The following is a 20,593-nucleotide window of genomic DNA, read 5'->3' on the forward strand; positions in this document are numbered from 1 at the left end:
CTTCTTCGCGGATACGCAACTGGTGATAGCCAGAACGGAGATCGATTTTGAAGAAACAAGAGGCACCTTGGAGTTGGTCAAAGAGGTCGTCAATACGCGGTAAGGGGTACCGGTTCTTAATGGTGAGTTTGTTCAGCTCGCGGTAATCGATACACATGCGAAACGAACCGTCTTTCTTTTTAACGAACAAAACCGGAGCACCCCACGGCGAAGAGCTAGGGCGAATGAATCCTTTATCGGTCAACTCTTGAAGTTGACTTGCTAATTCTTGCATTTCAGCGGGTGCAAGTCGATAAGGAGATTTGGCTACGGGGGATGCACCAGGAACAAGATCAACACGAAACTCGACTTCCCGAGCGGGAGGTAAACCAGAAAGATCTTCGGGAAAGACTTCAGGAAAGTCACGCACGATGGGAATTTCATGAAGTTTCTTATTTCCTTCATCGGGTTTGACCACATGAGCTAAGAACGCGACACATTTCTTTCGTAAAAGTCTTCGGCCTTCAGTGCATGACATAAGTTTAAGACCGTTAGATGGTTTCTCGCCGTAGATATGAAGATCTTGACCATTTTCCCGAGGAATGCGAATCAATTTCTTGGCGCAGATTACTTCGGCGCGATTTTGCGAGAGCCAGTCCATACCAATAATAACATCAAAACTTCCAAGAGGCATGGGAATGAGGTCGATTAGAAAATCGTGTTCATTAAGGTTAAGCGTGCAATCTTTGATCACGAAGTTTATTAAAATTGTTTCACCGTTAGCCACTTCAACTGTAAAGTTTCCGTTTAAGTTTATTCGCGGTCGCGCAAGTTTTTGTTCAAATGCGCGAGAAATAAAACTTCTATCGGCGCCAGTATCAAAAAGTATAGATGCATATTGTCCGTTAAGTAAAAATGTACCATTAACCACGTCATTATTCGTTTGCGCTTGGTGCGCGGTTATATTAAAGGCTCGTCCGCGCGCCACTTGGTTTGAAATTTGGTTAACCGGATTAGCTTGCGTAATTTGTACTTGCAGTCTCGGGCACGCGTTCCGGAAATGACTGGGGTCACCGCAGTTATAGCACGACCTGGGTCGTGGATTATGGTATGTTGATTGTGGGTTTTGCGGGTAGGTTGGTGGTGTTTGCGCGATTGGGTTGGCGGGAAGGACTCTATAGTACTCAGCAGTGTGACCAATACGGCCACATCGGTTGCATTGTCGACACGGGGCTTGAGTTGGGTGATGAAGTTTACAGGTTGGGCAAAAGGGTTGGTTTCCTGTGTAAGGTTTCTTAGTTGACGGGGCAGGGAGCGCGGAATTGGTTAAGGGATAGTTATGGACTACAGGGGGTGTTGGGTAGGTTGACAGTGGGTTAGGAGCGTGTACTGGAGGTTGGTAGGCGGGTTGCTGGACAATGAGCGGGTTGGTAAGCGCGTAGGCTTGATGATTGAGTTTGCGCCTGCGTTTGAGGTTGTTATGGTTTGAGGGTTCTGGCTTGGTTTCTGTTGGTTCTAGGACAGTCTTGGTGAGTTTGGTCTTCTCGGCTCCCCGCAGGAACAGGGTTCCTGCCCTGACATGGTTGTCGTTGAGCACAGCGGCCAACTCGATGGCGTCAGAGAGGGTTACTGGGTTCCTGGCCCATACAGAATCTTGAATTTCCATGGGGAGACCCCCAAGAAACTTTTCGATGGCGCGGCGGGAAGGGGTAACTAGGTGCGGGATAAGCAAACTTAGTTCGTGAAAGCGCGTAGCGTACTCGCACGCTTCGCCACTGTACTGTTTCAAGTTCCAAAATTCCTCCTCAAGGCGCTTTACTTCGTTGGGAGGGCAGAATTCTCGAGTCAAAAGATCCTTGAATTCCTCCCAGAGCATGCTAGAAGCAGCCTCTGCGCCACACGCGTGAGCTACTCCGTTCCACCATGTAAGCGCCCTTGCTTCCAGGACACTTGAGGCGTATAAGGTTCGTCGGTCTGGAGGGCAATGGGTATGGAGGAAGGTGTTCTCAATTTTCTCGAGCCATTGGAGCATTACGGTGGCTCCTTCGAGCCCTGTGAATTTCGGAGGGTTACCCGCATTAAAGGACTTAATATTGTATCCGGAGGGGTTGGTATTATTTTGATTTAAGGCTTGGGCTATTGCGGCGGCCATTTCCTGGGAACGACGCTGCATACGTCTGCGCGAGGCTTCTCTCCTATGATGACGGCGAGCTGATAGCGGAGGCATTCTATAAAAGTTTTTGTTAATATCTTGGTATGGGAAATCGTTTTAGCGCAAAGTATATCATTGTAAAGCTTGTTTCGCGGAGTTAAATGCTATCAAATTTCGAAGTAAAATATGAATTTAAATGCAAACTTAATACAGGTAATGAATTAGAATTGAAAATCGACAATTCATGCATCACCATGACTCTTCAAATCTTCAATTTAAAATATACGAGTAAATGAGTATTGAAGGTTGACAATTCATGTATCACCATGACTTTTCAAATCTTCAATTTAAAATATACGAGTAAATGAGTATTGAAGGTTGACAATTCATGTATCACCATGACTTTTCAAATCTTCAATTTTAGAACATAAAGTTAATGGGGATTGAAAATCAACTATTCATGTATCACCGTGACTTTTCGGATTTTCAATGTTAAGTCCCAACAACAAACGAATATGTAAGTAAAGAAACGAATTGAAATTTAACAATAAAAATCGAAAGATCGCGGATAAAACATGAAATCATGTGCTGCGTATGCGCAAGCATATTTTATAAATATCGAGTAATTAACAATTAGCGCGCAATCATGAGATTATTCTCATGCGCGAGAAGGGACTCTTAGGTATTCTAGGTCGTTACGTCTAACCACCTAATCCTAAAGTCACGGAGCTCTGATACCAATCTGTAACACCCCGACCGATGGCGGATTATACATCGGGGCGCTACGAATTGTTTCATTACTCGTGACACTATTTGGGTGTCAATATTTAATAAATACATTTCATTGCGAATGCGCATAACACACCATAAAGTAACATAAATCACATGTCATAACTCATAATATTCAAATACATAAATTTGTCTTGTTATATTTTAAACTAGGTTCAAAGTAAAAGAAAACATCCTACGTGTCCTCGAGTTTCCAAAAGCAGCTACAGCAAACCTGAACATGTGTTAAAATAAAACGTCAACACTTGCGTGTCGGTGAGAAATCAAGTTTAATAGATATAAATAGATAATAACAAAGCACTGCGCGCAACATGTGTATAACTGGTGTTCAACATAGTGTGTAAACAGATTGTGATCAAGCCTAAATAGATCATAGCTCATAGTTCATAGCGTGCTCCAGATCGAGCAAAAACAAATAATCATTCGTGTATGTGCAAACAAACCAAGAAAATCGTAACGATAGGTCTCCCGTGTTCATCTAATGGATCCATGAAAACTTCGGAATAGGCCGATCAAAGCGGTTAATGATCAACACATACAAATATACAACACTAGTAAACGTCCATAACACATGGGTTTTGCGCACATAAATTCATAAACAAGTTTAAGACTCAAGTTGTACGAACACATGAACATCCCAAAACGTTAAAAAAATAAAAAGGGATTAGGTACGAGATTACTCACTTGTAAAAGGTGTGTTGAAAGATAATGCAAGAACCAACTTTTAAACAAGCGAAAGTTAACCTATAAATAAGAGGTTATTGGTTTAACGATTGGTTTTTATGTCTTGAATATATGTAAGTCACTTAAACAAATTATTTAAGAAAAATTATATATTATTTATTTACCGAGATTTCTGGGCAGAAAAGAAGAGAAGACGGATTGCAAAGAGAGGAGTTGGAGGCGTCGCTGAGGATCTTCGACAGAGAGTAAGGGAGAAAGATTTTGGGGAGTGTTTAAGTGTGTGAGTGTGGTGTTTAATATCCAAGAAATTAGTTTTATTTATAGGAAAACCCTAGGGAACACATCCCTTGAAATGGGGAAAAAGGATCTTATCAAATCAAAGCAAAAGATACCAAAAGCAAAAGATATGGTGGCAGCTGCAGGGGATGGGGAAAGCTGACAGGTTACTGTTCATAGCATGGGAGGGGTCAGTCAAAGTACTGTTCAAGACATGGAAAAGAAGATTTTAAAAGATTATGCCAGTTACTTTTTCTAACAACCAAGAGGGTTGGTAAGCAAGCTGCGCCGAAAGAGACTTTTCGGACAGATGTCAGATCTGGCCTACTGTGCCCATACCTTGGCAGGTATAGCACAAAAGATAAGATATTTCAAAAGCATACAGGCTGGCCTAAACTGGAGAAAAGACTTAAGTGTCTAGCGTGAGAAGGCTTGAGTGCGCGAGGGCGAAGGCAAACAGAACAATCCTTAGCGCGCCGCGGGAAGAACTACAATCCTTTGCGCGCCGCGGGAAGAACTACAATCCTTAGCGCGCCGCGGGAACAGTTCGCCTCGCGTATCGCAGAAACAGCTGGTCTTTACGCAGGCTTCCTTGTAAGGAGTCTGGCGCGTGGAGCTGCGCAGACATCCTTAGGCGGGAAGAACCAAAGGACAAGCAAAGAATTAAGAGAAAAATGGGGTTCAAGGCTTAAGGGTTAAGCAGAGGGGGTGGGACGGCGACAAGAGAGAAAAAGGGGCGGGACGGCGGAAATGAATTATTATTATTATCATTATTATAATTAGTAATATATATATTTATATTTTATAAATTTATAAAGATTATAATCAAATTTTAAATCTTAAAATCGGATCCGAAAACGGGTACCTGGGTCGGGTCGGATTTGGGCAGATGTCACATAATTAAGCAAACAAGTTTAAGTTATTTTGATGCGACCCATTATAAACCAACTTGTTTTAATCCGCCATTGCAAATGGGTTAACCAGGCGCCGGTACGCTTGCAACACGAAGCCGAGCCCGGGACGTGCCAAACGCGTAACCAGACACCTGCACGATCAAAACGTGTTACCGGGCTCCGCTACGTGCGAAACACGTAATCGAGCCCCATAAATGCAAAACGACGGTCATTTTTTTTTGTCTTAATGTACGGTTAAAAAAATTGTTTACGCTACCCCTTAAATTATTTTCTAGATCCGCCACTATAAATAATTATGGCCTTGGCGGGATTGCAACACTAGACTAAAGAGAATGGAAGACTTGTTTCCATTATTCCATGCTTTCTTTACATCCTAGGGCGAATCGCAAGCAGACATAATAAAAATGGAAGGCTTTGACTGAAAAGTAGCGAAAAACCTATCAGAGACAGCCCTACATGTTGATAAATAATTAATGAAATAATCCATAAAAGAGAATGAGTTAATCTCGAGCTTGAAAAGCATTCATAAGTCGTGTTCGAGCTTTAGAAATAAAACTCAAAATGAGCTAAGCTTAACCTTAAACAAACTTTGTCTCGACTTGTTTACTATCTAAAAATAAATGAAACACCTTCCGCCAATAAAAGAAGTGTGTATTTTTGTATCTGTTTAAACTTTTTGAAAACGACACACTTTTTCATTGACAGCACGCATTCATCAACCAAAAACATAACAAATCGCAATTGGAGGACTAGCTACACCAAACCCGACAAAGAAAGCTTGCGAGAAAACAAAAACTAACTACGAAACTTAGAAACATGATCCCTTATCTAAATCCTCCAACTTTAGAATAGTGTTTTAACTTTCTATGTTTCTCAAAATAATTTGGAAACCCTACCTCCTCTTGGATCTAACTTCTATGCTAACTCCCCACACATATTATGGGGCCACCATAGTTATAAACTACCATACGTTGACATAATTGATTTGTTATTGAGAATTTGTAAAAAAAAAGAATAATTGTAAACTATGGTCATGTTACTCTCACTTCTTTTATGTTTCTTGATCATTCTGTATACGATCATTTTGTCGCATGTGATCTTGTGGTCGAGTATTGAGCATAATTTTAGCGGATGATCCATGGTGTGTCTATGACATCGTTTGTGAGCCTTCGCTTGCTTTCTTGATCCATTGCTTTTAGTTGTTTTAAGAAATGGAAGGCAAGTTTATGAGCATATAAGTATCTTAACGTATATTTTAACATATGTGTTCAGATTTTAACATTATCAAACTAGATAATTGTTTATGGGCATACATATATACCAACATGGTACTCATTGGCATCCTGCTCTTTCATCGACGGTATATGTGTTTATCTGATTGAGCGAACTGCCCATGTAGAGATGCAACGGGATGTATTGTAATCTCAATTCATACCAGTTGTAAAATCATGTGTCGTACCGCATCGAGTATACCCGTTAGATTGTTAAAAAATTATAGTTGGGATTTTCAATTAAATTCCTAATTATTTAATTTATATAAATTTGTTACACGAATAAATTAGAATCATATAAACTAACAATTTGTGAATAAGTATATTATTATATTTCCCAAAGGAAAAGATAATAAAAATAAAAAGTTGTTTACGGATATGGTTCGAAAATCGGGTATGTATGTTTCGGGTAATCCGACCGAGTATCACCTAATATCATACTCTTCCCATACTCACGAAAAGTTTCAAAACAAATATAATACCCGATCACATACCCGCAAATAGTTTTAAAACAAATCGGTACCAAATCGCATCCCCGAATACTCGCTTTGAGGTCCTAGTCGGGTGTGGTGAATGAAGTTTAATTTTCAAAAAAAAAGAAAAGAAATAATACTCATCCAGAATATTCCGTATAGAGGTGCACAAATCGGTTTTTTTAAAAAAACCGGTTCGGTTATTAACCGGACCGGTTTTTTTTGGCCCGGAAAAAAACCGGTTCGGTTAATAACCGGACCGGTTAATAACCGGTTTTTGTATGTCAAAACCCTAACCGGTCTAACCGGTTAGGACCGGTTTAGAAACCGGTTAGAACCGGTTAATAAACCGGTTTTTTTTATTAACCGGTTTTTTAATAACCGGTTTTTAGGTTAACCGGTTTTTTTTTTTTTTTTTTTTTTTTAAATAACCATTATTTTTTCACAGTATAAACAAACCGGTAACTACAAGGCAAACCGGTAACTACAAGGCAAAACGGACTGACCGAAGCCATTCTTTGCTTTCGTTGTTAGGGTTCTTTGCTTGGAAGATTAAAAACACATAACTTTCATTTATAGCTTTTACATTAAAAATACAAACATTAAATCGTTATCGCATATTCGTAACTCAAAAATACAAACATTAAAGAATGCTTAGACACGATTACATGAACAACTTGCTGTTTCTTACTCATTATTTGCCTCCATGTTTGCTGTTTCTTTAACTAATTTTCTTCGCTACCCGATCCCGAGCTATTCCTTAGGTAATCGTCGTACGCGGCTTCTTCATCGGTCATTGGTTGAGTGTGTCCTTGATTGACCTCGTCTTCATACAAGCCCGCCTCATACTCCATTTCCCCCTCGAGTGAGCGTTGATGTTGTGCCCTATCTAAAGAGTCCAAGTAATCCTTGTAGCAAATCGACATCTCTATAGCTGGTGGAGTGAGTCGAGTCCTCCTAATCGATATAACCCTGCCAGAAACAGAAAAAGCAGACTCCGAAGCTACCGTGGAAGCTTGGACCGTTAGTAAATCTTTGGCCATGGCGGCGAGGATCGGAAACTCATCCTCCTTACCTCTCCACCAAGCCAGCAAATCAAGACTTCTAAATTCATCCGGAGTCATGTGTTTCACAAAGTTGGTACCACCATACCTTCCAAGTTCACTGCTTGGGGTGTTTACCTTTTGACGTTTACCGGCGTCTTCCCAAATCATGTAGTACATCCCCATTTCAAGGTCGGTTTGGGATTGGGATTGGGCAACAGCTCTTAACGAGTCATGAATTTGGGAAGACGACCCGTATTTTGTAAGGTAAACATCATACATGTTTGACAAGGTGGTGTTGAAAGCATTCTTTAAAGTTTGTCTATAATAGGGGTTTTGATCGTCGTTTAACTCTAGCTCATCACAAATTTTTTCTATTAAAGCTTCAACACCACCAACATTGATGCAAGGGTTTAACGCAGCAGCACATGTCAAAACAGCGGGTAGTTCTTGAAAATATTTTCTAAATTTTTCTTTCATTTTTACACCCATATCAAAATAAGGTGCACCCCTACAATGAAGTTCACTCAACTTTGTGCACATGACAGCAATTTTTGGTAAAACAATGGGGCTTGTTGGATAGTAAACCCCGGATAAACTAGTTGTGCAAGATTTAAAAATTTGAAGGACCTCCGTAACGATCTCAATCAATAACCAGTTTCTAGGATCGTACGGTGCACATTTACCCCTGCTTGACAAAATTTGATGAAACGCAATTAATGATTCTTTTTGTTGGATGGCTTTCTCAAACATATCACAAGTCGAGTTCCATCTTGTTGGACAATCCCAATTTGGCCCCAACCATTGACAATTAGCTTCTACACAAAATTTTTTGTATCTTGAAAATGTTTTATTGTTGCTAAAAACATCTCGTAACATTCTTTTAAAATTGTTTCTTTGCGTTTCGATCACGTTTAACCCATCTTGCACGGCCAAGTTGATAATATGTGCAATGCATCGGCTATGAAAAAACGCTCCATCACAAATAGGTTTATACTTTAATTTTAAATGGCCAACCGCGGCCGTATTGTTGGACGCGTTATCAAACGAAATTGAAAAGATTTTATGTTCAATCTTGTATTGTCGAATGACTTTATCCAAGAGTTTAAAAATATTTCTACCCGTGTGCGGGTAATCAAACAATTGAAACGCAACGGTTCGTTTCATCATTTGCCACGACTCGGGGTCAACCCAATGAGCCGTCACACAAATGTATGAGTCGGGCGAACCATGAGGTACCGACCACACATCCGTTGTTAAGTTTACACCAGTTTGTAAGTTTGAAAAGTATGAAATTAGTTCGGATTTAGCGTATTTCCATGCTTTAAGACAATCTCTTCTAAGGGTCGAACGACTTACGTGTTGGTAGCGTGGTTGAACATACTTTTGCATCATCTCCGTGAATTGAGGGTTGTCGAAGTGGTTGAAAGGAAGTGTTTGTTGAATCACAAAGTTTGAAAACTTTTGACGTACCGCTTCAAGGTCGTACGTAAACACCGCTCCTTGATTCGTCATCTCCGGCTGCGAACTACTTCCCAATTCGTCCTTCAAGGCCTTGCAAAAGGGCCTTTGTACATGCGCTTTTAAAGTGGAGTTTGCATCTTTGCCATAAAACTTCAAACAATGTTTGCATCGAGCTTTTTGGCTACCGTTAGACATTTCGCATAGGTCGAAATGTTGCCAAACATCTTGGTTTCGTTTCGTGGGGATGACCCGAACGACCGTTTCTCCCGTGTTCGAGGCACCCATGTTGACGGATGAAGCAGCACTTTGGGAGGCCATGATAATCGACTACGAAATAAGAGCGTATGGAGTGGTAATGTGGTATAATTGAGCGTGAGATAACAAAATAATCGCGTATGAAATAAACGTTTAGAGCGTTTGGAGTTGTATAATCGAGTGTGATCTAACCAATACCCAACCTAAACTATATATAGATGTTTGTGGGGGTAAAATGGTAAAAAAAAAAAAAACGGTCAAAAAAAAAAAACGGCCATATAGCCGTTATACAACGGTTAAAAACCGGTTTTTAACCGGTTAACCGGTTATGGAGAAACCGGTTAACCGGTTTTTCCACAACGGTCAAAAACCGGTTTATAAAAAAACCGGCTAACCGGTTTTTCCATAACCGGTTATTAAAAAAAACCGGTTTTTTCATTAACCGGTTTGTTAACCGGTTTTGGCTCTAAAACTTGTAACCGAAATACGAACCGGCGGTTTGTAAACCGGTCAAACCGGTTTTAAAAAACCGGTTTTCGTAAAAACCGGTTTCCGGTTTAAACCGGCAAACCGGTTCCCCAACCGGTTTTTTTGACCATCTCTAATTCCGTATTTACCCGTTGGGCTGGAGTTTTTTTTTTAACCAACCTTAACTCTATGTCCTGATTAGGGATGAGCATTTGGTACTTGGTACCGTCGGTACCGAAGCGGTACCAAAGTTTTGAGTTTCGGGATCGGTACGGTACCGGTACCGGTATGGTACGGTATGGTACCGGTGTTTCCCGAATTTTTACCTTCAATACCGGTACCGTTCCGGTACCGTACCGAATATTTCGGTACTGGTACCAAAATTTGGTGATTTTCAGGAGCGGTATTTTCGGTACCGGTATGGTACCGAACTCATCCCTGGTGCTGATTGAAGGAAATACACACTGGTTATAGTGGAAGAGGGATAAAACAAGGTCACTACTGCCTCTATAAACTATAAAGAATATGAAAGTCCTAAACGGTCATTTGGTTCGACCATTGCACCTAAAATCAAGAACAATGTCTTTTGGTCAACACTTTAACAATTCAGATAGCAAAAAGAAAAAAAACATCAACTTATATAAGACTGTTAAAAATGTTAGGGGCACCCTTACACGCACTTAGGTGCTACCATATCACATCATATTCTTACAACTCTTTAAAAGCTTTTATTTCATCTTCAATCGTACAACTATTCTTATCATTTTTAATTTCCACCTCGTTACATACACACATGAAAATAAAGCATTTTCTTTTACTTAATTGGGTCCATCTCATATAAAAAACACGACAAAAACCAAGGCCCTTTGTGAAACGGCTTGGTTACTTCAAACACGGAACCCTGGGGACATAATTCTCAATAGTAAGGGCTTGTAAGGACGTGCATTTTAAGGATGCATCGGAGATGGTCTTAGAACATTTTAGTCTTTAATTGCAATAGTATTTCATGAATAAGTTATCTAACAACATAATGTGTTTTAACATAAACTTAAAATATCTAACTATATAGTAATAAGTCTGAAGTTAGCGTGGGTCCGGTTAATACAACAAAGTCTGGCCAGAATAGGGCAACGATGCTCTCTAATTTGTGGAGTGTGGTGGCCTAAGTCGTCGTTCAAAAAAAATAGTCTTTTTAAGTGCCACGATCGCTGGCTTAGTTGGCAATTGTTAGCGGATTTAGCGTGGGACGAGTGGGATGTACAGGATTTGAACCATGCATGTGGTAAAATTTTGTAGGAAACTTTTGGGGTCCTGTTTGATTCCAACAAGTGTATGCCACTATTAATAGGGGAGAACACCACTATTTAAGCATTCAAACTCATGGTTAAAGACGCCAACACGTCGTCAAAGACACGTTAAATTTCCTAACACAGGGTTAAAGATGAGTTAGGCCTCCAAAAACGTAGTCAAAGATATGTTAGCATCAAACCCATAGTCGAAGATATGTTAGCTTTTTTGTTTTTTTTTAATATTATATTTTTATAACTAGTTTAACTTATATTTGTTTTTCTTTTATAACTTTTAATATATAAAAGTTTTATATTATTTCGAATATACTGACGAGACATGCTTACTTATACCTACTGACCGACATAAACTAACTCAAACTCGAGCCGTGCCAAATCAATATCGAAATATTCAATAAAATTTGACCCCGATCGGTTTTAAATAAAAGTAAACATTTCTCGTCGGTATATTTGAAATAATATAAAATTTTATATATTAAAAGTTATAAAATAAAACAAATATAAGTAAAACTAGTTATAAAAATATAATATTAAAAAAACAAACAAAAAAGCTAACATATCTTCGACTACGCTTTGATGCTAACATATCTTTGACTACGTGTTTGGAGGCCTAACTCATCTTTAACCATGTGTTAGGAAATCTAACGTGTATTTGACGACGTGTTGGCGTCTTTAACCATGTGTTAGGAAATTCAACACGTCTTTGACGACGTGTTATGCTAACATGTCGTCAGAGAAGCGTTAGATTTCCTAATACATGGTTAAAGATGAGTTAGAGAGGGTCATTTTTAGAAATATTAAGTTTAAGAGATAAAGTTGGAATCTCATTTTGTAGATAGGCTATTTTGAGGATTTTCACTTTTATAAATATCTTATTCCTTTAATGAAACGACAATTAAACATTTGTAAGCGATTTTCTAAAAAATTTTCATTTACAATATGAGAATAATTGTGACACTCGTGAAGAATATTGGAGGGAAACAAATTACGTTGAAACTGTGTTGACTCACTAAAAGATGGGAAAGTGAAAAGTTGAAAGCGACAACATATAGAATGAGAATTTGGACTTTTTATCAACTCCAATTTGTAAGGCATGTGAGCTACTAATATAGTGATAGGACCAGTTTTAAAAACTAATAACGTCACACACATATATATATGTGTGTGTATGTAATTTAACAAAGACACACATATACATGGTTACAGTCATGGACTCATGGCACATCTACATATATCAACAAACAAATAAAGTGATTAAAATTGGTAAACAAGTATACACAATCACGCTTTAGAATTTGTAACGATAAATAACGTTAGAACAAAGAAATTCAAAGAAAAATTATATACTTTTGAAAAACCGGCTCAATCGGTCCAACTGTTGAACTATTGAGTTGATCAAGAGAATGATTTAAAGTTTGATTCCGTAATTAGTGTTCATGTTGTTCTAAATTCTAATTATTCTCATGCATTACCCAAAAAAAAAAACAAATTTTCCACAAAAGAGAAAAAAAAAGAATTTTACTCAACAACATATATGGGCCTCAAACTAGTATGGTCATACTGTCATTAGAGGTGTACAAAAAAACCAATTTGGGACCGGTTTTAGGCAAACCGAACCGAACCGGTTTGGGTTTAAAACCGGTTCCCAAACCGACTCAAACCGTCAGTTTCAGAACCGGTTCCCCTTAAGATATACTAAACCGGTTTTAAAACCGAACCAGTTTGAGAAAAACCGGTTTAAAACCGGCTAAAACCGGTTAAACCGGTTTATAAACCGAATCGATGTGACCAGGTCAGCCTATCTTGTGTCTAAACCGGTTTATAAACCGAACCGGTTTGAGTCAAACCGGTTTTGATCAGCCGTTGACCAAACCAACCGGTTCAGTTTGGGTTTAAAACCGGTTTTGTACACCTCTAACTGTCATAGTCTCATAGACACAATTTGAACTTGCACAACCCACTTCTTCAAGTTATAAAGTGTCCCAAACACAAATACACTACACTAAGCCCACGGCCCAAACTCACTATATAAAATAAAAACTTAAACCCAACCTATTTCTAGGTTTCTACTACGCCAATATCATAATAACGTGTTACATTTCATAGAACAACTTGTTGAAAAGCTTCATCTGTTCAACTTGCAGCGAAATGACTATAGACAAGCTCCCATCTTTGATCGAGCTCGGTAACATGGTTGAAAATTGAGACCGTGAAACATTCATATGGTTGCACTTCAAGTGGCAATTTCATTGGCGGGGTGTGGTGATATTCGGTGTGCTCATAGACCGGTTGTGACGGATCCCGAGTGCGAAGGAGGGTCCGGTCTATGAAAGGCGGCGCCTTGAGGTCAAGTCGACGAGCCTGATCGCCCCAGGCATTCATAAAGTGCAACACAGAGGCAGGGCCGACTCAACGAATGTGAAGGTCTAAATCGAAATAAGATTTTGAGGTCTTTTTATGACAATTGTTAAGAAAAAAACTGCTTACTACAAATTTTGAATTCATGACCTATACTTTAGTAACAACCAAGCCTACCACCACACTATTACATTACTTTGAATTTAATTTACCCATTATAATATATCTATATTTAATGTATTTTCGGACTTAGAGGCCTTAACTAAGTGTAAGTCTAAAACCATAACTTGTTTTCACTGGCCCACGGGCGGGCCGGCCCTGCACAGAGGTCCCGTCACATACATAATGGTGCATTCCTGATCCTAAGAAAACTCCACCGCATTTAAAGAAAGTAACCTACTCAAATTTACATAAAAACATGTTTATATTTACATATACACCATATAATACTTGACTCTGCAAGAAATCTTCGACCACAACTGTTTAACTTCTCCCACAACATCGAGGTTTTTAAATAATCGTACAAACACGAGGTTTTCCACTGCAACACGCGAGCCGCTGTGAGAGTGTGAGGTACAAAACTCGTATAAATTAAAATGTAACGCGCTAATAAATACATTTAACAAGGACTGAAACTGTAAGCTTTTAAAAAAGAAGCAGTCATAGAGACTAGAGCGGCAAACATTCAAAAACAATCAGAACACGAAGACGACGGCGCGTATAGTCCAGTCACCACCACACTCTTCAATGCCACGTAGATAAACATAAACTGTTTGTTACAAACAAATACGAAACTCTGCATTACGCTTTCTCGATTAATTATAATAATAAATTAATAATAATAATGGCGTTGAATAAGGTTACAGCGTCGAAGAAACACGTGGCGGAGATACGGCGGACGAAGTTCTCAATCGGCGGACAACGGTGTCCGTTGACGGAGGAGCTTCATCAAGCCGTGAAGCATCTGTCCGCTGAGCTTTATGCTAAAGATGTCCATTTCCTCACGGAGCTTATTCAGGTTATTCGTTTATCATTCGGTTATCTGCTATCATTTGAGGTTGATTTAGTGTTTATTATCTGTATTTTGTTCGTCTGTATGTGTTAATATTAATAGTGCTTAATTGATTCGTTGCCTTTTAGTTTCTGAAATGTGAAACCTAATTTACTTGTGAAATTTCGGCTATGTAAAATTGAGAATAACTGATCATGAACTGACATTGTTTCGGTTTTATAATCACTTATGGATAGCAAATCATAGATATTACTCATCGGTTATGCAGTTTTTGTTCCATTTTATTACTTTGCTATCAATTAAAGTTGCTCCTGGTGTTCATTATCTATAGTTGTTTGTATCTGTTAATCGTGATCAATCGGTCGTTGCCTCTTAGTTTCTGAACTTGTGATATTTTGGCTCGGTAAAATTGAGGATAACTTATCATGAATCGATAGTTTTTTGATTTCATAATCACTTGCAGAACAAAGTTGTAGATATTACTCATCTGTTATGCAGTTTTTGTTCGATTTTATTACTCTGCTGCTTTATTCCACATTTTGTGCTTCAGAAGAAACACATGATTTTGTTGTCTGCAAGTGTTAATTGTTCTTAATCGTGCTTCTGAAATGTAAACCTAGTTTAGTTGTGAGCTAGTAAAATTGAGGATAACTGGTCATCAGCCGACAGCTGTTTTGATTTTATAATCACTTACAGTCAACAAAATCATAAATATTACTCCTCAGCAGCTTGTGTTTGATTTTATTACTCTGCTATCATTTGAAGTTGCTTTGCTGTTTTAATCCATATTTTGTGCTTCATGAGTAATATCGATTATTTTGTTGTCTGTAAGTGTTAATCGTGCTTAATCGGTCGTTGCCTTTTAGTTTCTGAACTGTAAATCCTAGTTTACTTGTGAAATTTGGCTCCGTAAATTTGAGGATAACTGAATCTGATCATGAATTGATCGTTGTTTTGATTTCATAAGCATCTACTGGAGTCATAGATATTACTCATCCGTTATGCAGTATTTGTTCGATTTTATTAATCTGCAATCAATTAAAGTTGCTCTGATGTTCATATATTGTACTTTATGGGTGATATCTATGATTTTGTTGTCTGTAAGTGTTAATTGTGTTAAATTGATTCGTTGCTTTTTAGTTTCTGGCATGCAAAACCTAGTTTACTTGTGAAATTTTGGCTCTGTAATGGATGATGAATCGCTGTTTCACAGAACGCGGATGATAACGAGTACCTGGACGGAGTTGATCCATCACTAGAGTTTGTGATCACATCAAAGGACATAACAAACACTGGAGCTCCGGCGACATTGCTAGTTTTCAACAATGAGAAAGGATTTTCTGCTAAAAATATCGATTCTATGTGTAGTGTGGGATGTTCCACGAAGACAAGTCTCCGTAAGCATGGTTATATTGGGAAAAAAAGGTACTATACTTCTATCTAATTAAGGACCTGCAATTTGTGTAACGCATGATTCATGGATATAAATTAATGTATGTCAATGTGAATTTGTGTTATTGCTTCTCACACATTATCTGCTTGTTATCAGGAATTGGATTCAAAAGTGTGTTTCTGATATCAGCTCAGCCTCACATATTCAGTAACGGTTATCAGATAAGGTTTAATGAAAAACCTTGCCCACAGAGTAAAATTGGTTATATCGTTCTTGAATGGGTCGAGGAGGACCAGACATTATCAGCTGTCAAAAGCATATACGGTTCGGTGACTGCCCTGCCAGCCACAATTCTTGTTTTGCCACTAAAACGGGAGAAGGTCAAGCATGTCAAAGATCAGCTGTCAAGTGTCCATCCTGAGGTTATTCTATTTCTTTCTAAGATAAAGCGGTTTTCAATCAGGGAACACAATGAGAATCCTAAATTCAACACTGTGAGCCAAATATCAATCTCCAGTAAGAAAAACTTTGTTACCTCAAAGAGCATGAATGCTGATTCCTACATGCTTCATCTCACTGATGATATTGGTCAGGAAGCTGACAACGAATGTAGCTACTATATGTGGAAACAAAGGTTTCCTGTGAAACAGGAAAACAAAGTTTATATCAGAAGGGAAGTAGATGAGTGGGTTATCACACTGGCTTTCCCAACTGGGAAAAGACTCAAAAGATGTGCAAGCCTTCCTGGCATTTATTCGCTTTTACCAACCGAGATAGTCACAAATTTCCTGTTTATAATCCAAGCAGACTTCCTATTGGCCTCATCAAGGGAAAATATCCTCTGGGACAACAAATGGAATCAGGGGATTCTTGACTGTGTGCCTGTTGCCTATGTAAATGCATTTATCTCAATGGTAAAGTCAGAAGATGTGCCTGTTTCCTTTCTCCCACAAGTTTTTCAGTCCTTGCCTGTTCACTGCCCATCTCATCCAAAACTAACCATATTCGCGATGTAATTAAAGCTAAACTGATGAACGAAGCTATTGTCCCATGTGAATCATACTCAGAGCAGAATTTGTTCTGTAAACCCAAGAAAGCTTGTAGGTTGAAACCTGCATTTTCAAGCATATTGTACAAGGCACAGAATGAAGGAGTGAGTCTCCGTAATATTTCATCTGATGGATCTTACCTTCTTGCTTACTCACATGATAAAAAGGATTACAATACCATTCTAGACTTTTTGGAGATCCAAGAAGTTGATCACAAATGGTATGCAAAATGCATAGCCAATTCTGATCTTGTAATGGGTGTCTCAGAGAACGTTTATATACAGCTTCTGGTGTTTCTTGCAGAGCATTGGGATTCCTTGTTTCACAATACCGACATCAAGAACACACCACTCATAAAGTATGTTGATATGGATGGGGATGTCAAGTTATTTAATATTAACACCGTTTCCTGTTCTAAAAGGCTACTTGCTGCGGGTTATTCTCGTTACACATCATGGTTGATTAATTGGAATAAAGAATTCGGGCGCGCAACAGGGCAGTTCTTTCTTCCCAGAGTTACACAACAAGCTATAAGATCATGCTCGGAGCAGTATATGTTAGAGGGCTGGCTTAAATATGAGGTGAACGTTAGATTTGTAAATGTTTTTGGATTTGCTAGGCATGTTTGCCGTTCACTCAGTGATGATTACCAGATGGCGGTTACTTATGCCCATTTCCTTTGCAACTCCTTAGATAAGAATTACTTACAGGAGGATGAGGTTAAAGGTCTTTGCCGTGTCATGCCCATTGTTGATAAATACAGGAAAGTAACTGTAGATAAAAGGAAGGTTCTTTTACCTGCTTATGGAAGCTATTGGGGGGAGCTGATTGGTTTAAATCTTTGGAGTCAATATGGTGTTGTTGAGCTGACAGAAGACTATTTTGGTAATTTGCAATCAAGTGAAGAGCTTGTTGGGTTTCTTGAAACTTATGTTGGAGCTTATGATATCCCTGATCTAATGGCCCCCAATGCTGCTATCCCTACAGTGTCTTCCCCTTTAACTAGAGAAAATACATTATTACTTCTAGAATGGCTTTGCAATTTAAGGGAATCAGAGATTGATTTGCCAGAAAAGTTTTTGTCGTCCATTAAAAGTGGAAGCTGGTTGAAGGTCTCTTTAAATGGCAGTCCTGAGTACAGACCGCCATCTGAGTCATTCATATTAGACTCTTCATTCGAGCATCTTTTACAGAATGGATCATTGCTTGTTGATGTCCCGTTGGTAGATGTAAGTTTTTATGGTAATATGTTAAAGCAATACAAAGAAGAGTTTGGAATAATTGGAGTTCGGTTTGAGAGTAAAGACGCTTGTGACTTTATTGGCCAACGTCCATGTGTCTTGCAACTTCCTCAAACTCACTACAGACAACGTTTTTTCAATACTGCAGTTTATTCGGTATATGGCAGAAAATCATCTTTCTAGATCTTGTTTGGACTTTATCAAAAGTATCAGAGGAGGAAAATGGCTTAAAACATCACGAGGTTACATGGCTCCACTTAACTCTGCTTTCTTCAGCGATGAATGGAATGTAGCTTCACAAATAAGTGAGATTCCATTTATCGATCAAGATTATTATGGAAAAGATCTACTTTCTTTTAAAAATGAGCTAAATCAGCTGGGTGTTGTAATCAATTTTAACCAAAATTGCTACCAGTTTGTTTCAGACAACCTCAAGTCCACATCTTCATTCACTTCTTTGTCATCTGAAGCCATGTTACTAATATTAAGGTGCATACAGAAGTTAGAATCATCAGAAAAGCTAGTGCAAGCACTTCAAAACCAGAACTGCTTGATGACAAACTTGGGCTACAAATGCCCATCTAAATGTTTCTTGATGAATCCAGAATCTGACTGGAGTTGCCTTCTACGAGTTTTTAAATCATTCCCGGTTCTTGATGAAAAGTTTTATAGAAAGTCCATCTTTTCAATGTCAAAAGAATTAAAGAAAATTTGTGTCATGGTGGATTTCGAGGATGCTAGCAAAGAGTTTACTCGCACTTTCAAGCAACAAGCTTATTCATTCTCACTCACAAAAGAACATGTCTTCTCTTTTCTATCATGTTACAAATATTTAAAGAAAAAGAAGGTCAAGTTTCCTTTAGAATTCAACAACTGCATACATAAAGAGAACTGGCTACGGACAAGAGTCTTTGGTAGTTACAGATCACCAAACGGCTGCATTCTTTTTGGCAAAGATTGGGAAGCGATCTCTTCAATATCATTAATGCTTCCGTTCATTGATGACAGCGATCACTGTTATGGCAGTGGGATCCATTCTTTTAAAGAGGAACTTAAGCAGTTGGGTGTAACTACTGAATTCAAAGATGGTGCCAAGTTTGTGGCTGCTGGGCTTTTCTTACCTAATGATTGCAGTACCGTTACTCCTGCAGCTGTTTATGCATTGCTTGATTCTCTCAAGAAACTTGAAGAAATTGAAGCAGACATTCGTGGTAAGTTTCTCACACAATTGTCTGTGAAAAAATGGTTAAAAACCAGCTTAGGATACAAACGTCCAGATGAGTGCTTGCTTTATAATTCAGCGTGGGATCCTTTCCTGAAAAGCAGTGATGGCCCGTTCATTGATGAAGTATTTTATGGAAACAGAATTGGATGCTACAAAGTAGAGCTTAAAGATTTAGGAGTAATAACTGATATTAACAATGGATGCCAGTTACTTTCTACTTACCTTCACTTTCACACTAATTTTCAAACTATTAATCGAATCTATAGTTACTTGTCTGAATTTAAATGGAAGCCTGCTGATGGTGATAGTAGAAGGATTTGGTTCCCAAGAGGACCCGACAATGGAGAATGGGTCGACCCAAACAATTGTGTTGTCTATGATAAAAACAGTTTATTTGGTGGTCAGTTGAATGTTTTGGAGCAATTCCAGTATGAGAAGAAAACTCTAGACCTCTTTGCAAATAGTTTCAATGTGAAAGTTCATCCCTCGGTTGATGACTACTGCAAGCTGTGGAAGAACTGGGAAAGTGCCGGATGTCAAATAACCAATGCTGAATGTTGTGCCTTTTGGGAGTTTGTGATTAGAAACTGGAGCTCAAAAACAGAGGAAACTTTCAAGAACAACTTATCTAAACTCCCGATTTTAGATCCTACTTCTGATGGGATTTTTCTATTCGACAAGCGTGATGTTTTCTTTGGTGATGATTTTTTATTAACGGACCTGTTTCAAAGCTGTTCTTGTCCCATATTCATATGGGATTGTCAACCGACTTTTAACTTTCTAACACGAGACAAGCTTGTGGATATCTACACCAAACTTGGTGTCCGTACATTGTCTGAATCTGTACAGAAAAACATACATGAAGTTGAACATGTTGGATTGGTTCCAGTAAGAGAAAAGATTATGAAAAAGGGTTTGTTTAAATTGATTCTCGCTTTCTTTCTGACCCGCGCCTTAAACTTGACACAGAAAGGAGACATGAAGCTGTTAGCCGTTTACTTTCAGTTGAAGCTTTTGAGACATTAGAACCGCCAATGACGGTTGGATATAGTCTATCTTTGTCTTCTGGAGACGTATTAAATGTTAAAGATAAGCGAATGATCTGGTGGGACAAAAAGAAGTCCAAATTGTTTATGCAGAAGGTGGAGAAATCTTGTGGTTCTGAAAGTGTAGTGGAATATGCTTGTCATTTTGGTGACATAATAGCTGACGGGGTGTTGTGTGAGAATGAAGAACTTGT

The 20,593-nt window shown here is 38.6% G+C and overlaps 2 protein-coding genes across 2 annotated transcripts; both read left to right on the plus strand.

Moving 5' to 3' along the window:
• Nucleotides 1–14,277: 14,277 nt before the first annotated feature.
• Nucleotides 14,278–16,854, plus strand: LOC143531161 (protein NO VEIN-like). The gene is made up of 3 exons (XM_077026515.1): nt 14,278–14,451; nt 15,659–15,842; nt 15,995–16,854. The coding sequence occupies exons 1-3, from the start codon at nt 14,278–14,280 to the stop codon at nt 16,852–16,854; spliced, it is 1,218 nt and encodes a 405-aa protein (XP_076882630.1).
• A 1,521-nt stretch (nt 16,855–18,375) lies between these two features.
• LOC143531162 (uncharacterized) lies at nt 18,376–20,379 on the plus strand. Its single transcript, XM_077026516.1, has one exon. It carries the CDS (start codon nt 18,376–18,378, stop codon nt 20,377–20,379), a length of 2,004 nt encoding a protein of 667 aa, XP_076882631.1.
• Nucleotides 20,380–20,593: the final 214 nt, after the last annotated feature.

Source organism: Bidens hawaiensis, unplaced genomic scaffold (assembly GCF_021521415.1).
Source record: "Bidens hawaiensis isolate Kalapana, Puna unplaced genomic scaffold, B.hawaiensis_p1.1 tig00009086_1, whole genome shotgun sequence".
Classification (NCBI taxonomy): domain Eukaryota; kingdom Viridiplantae; phylum Streptophyta; class Magnoliopsida; order Asterales; family Asteraceae; genus Bidens; species Bidens hawaiensis.

What these genes read in the sequence shown, in the direction of transcription:
- LOC143531161 (XM_077026515.1), top strand. Translation starts at nt 14,278, where the DNA reads ATGGCGTTGAATAAGGTTACAGCGTCGAAGAAACACGTGGCGGAGATA. An exon ending in TCCTCACGGAGCTTATTCAG is followed by an intron (nt 14,452 to 15,658) that starts GTTATTCGTTTA and finishes GCTGTTTCACAG; the next exon opens with AACGCGGATGATAACGAGTA. An exon ending in TTCCACGAAGACAAGTCTCC is followed by an intron (nt 15,843 to 15,994) that starts GTAAGCATGGTT and finishes GCTTGTTATCAG; the next exon opens with GAATTGGATTCAAAAGTGTG.
- LOC143531162 (XM_077026516.1), top strand. Translation starts at nt 18,376, where the DNA reads ATGGCTCCACTTAACTCTGCTTTCTTCAGCGATGAATGGAATGTAGCT.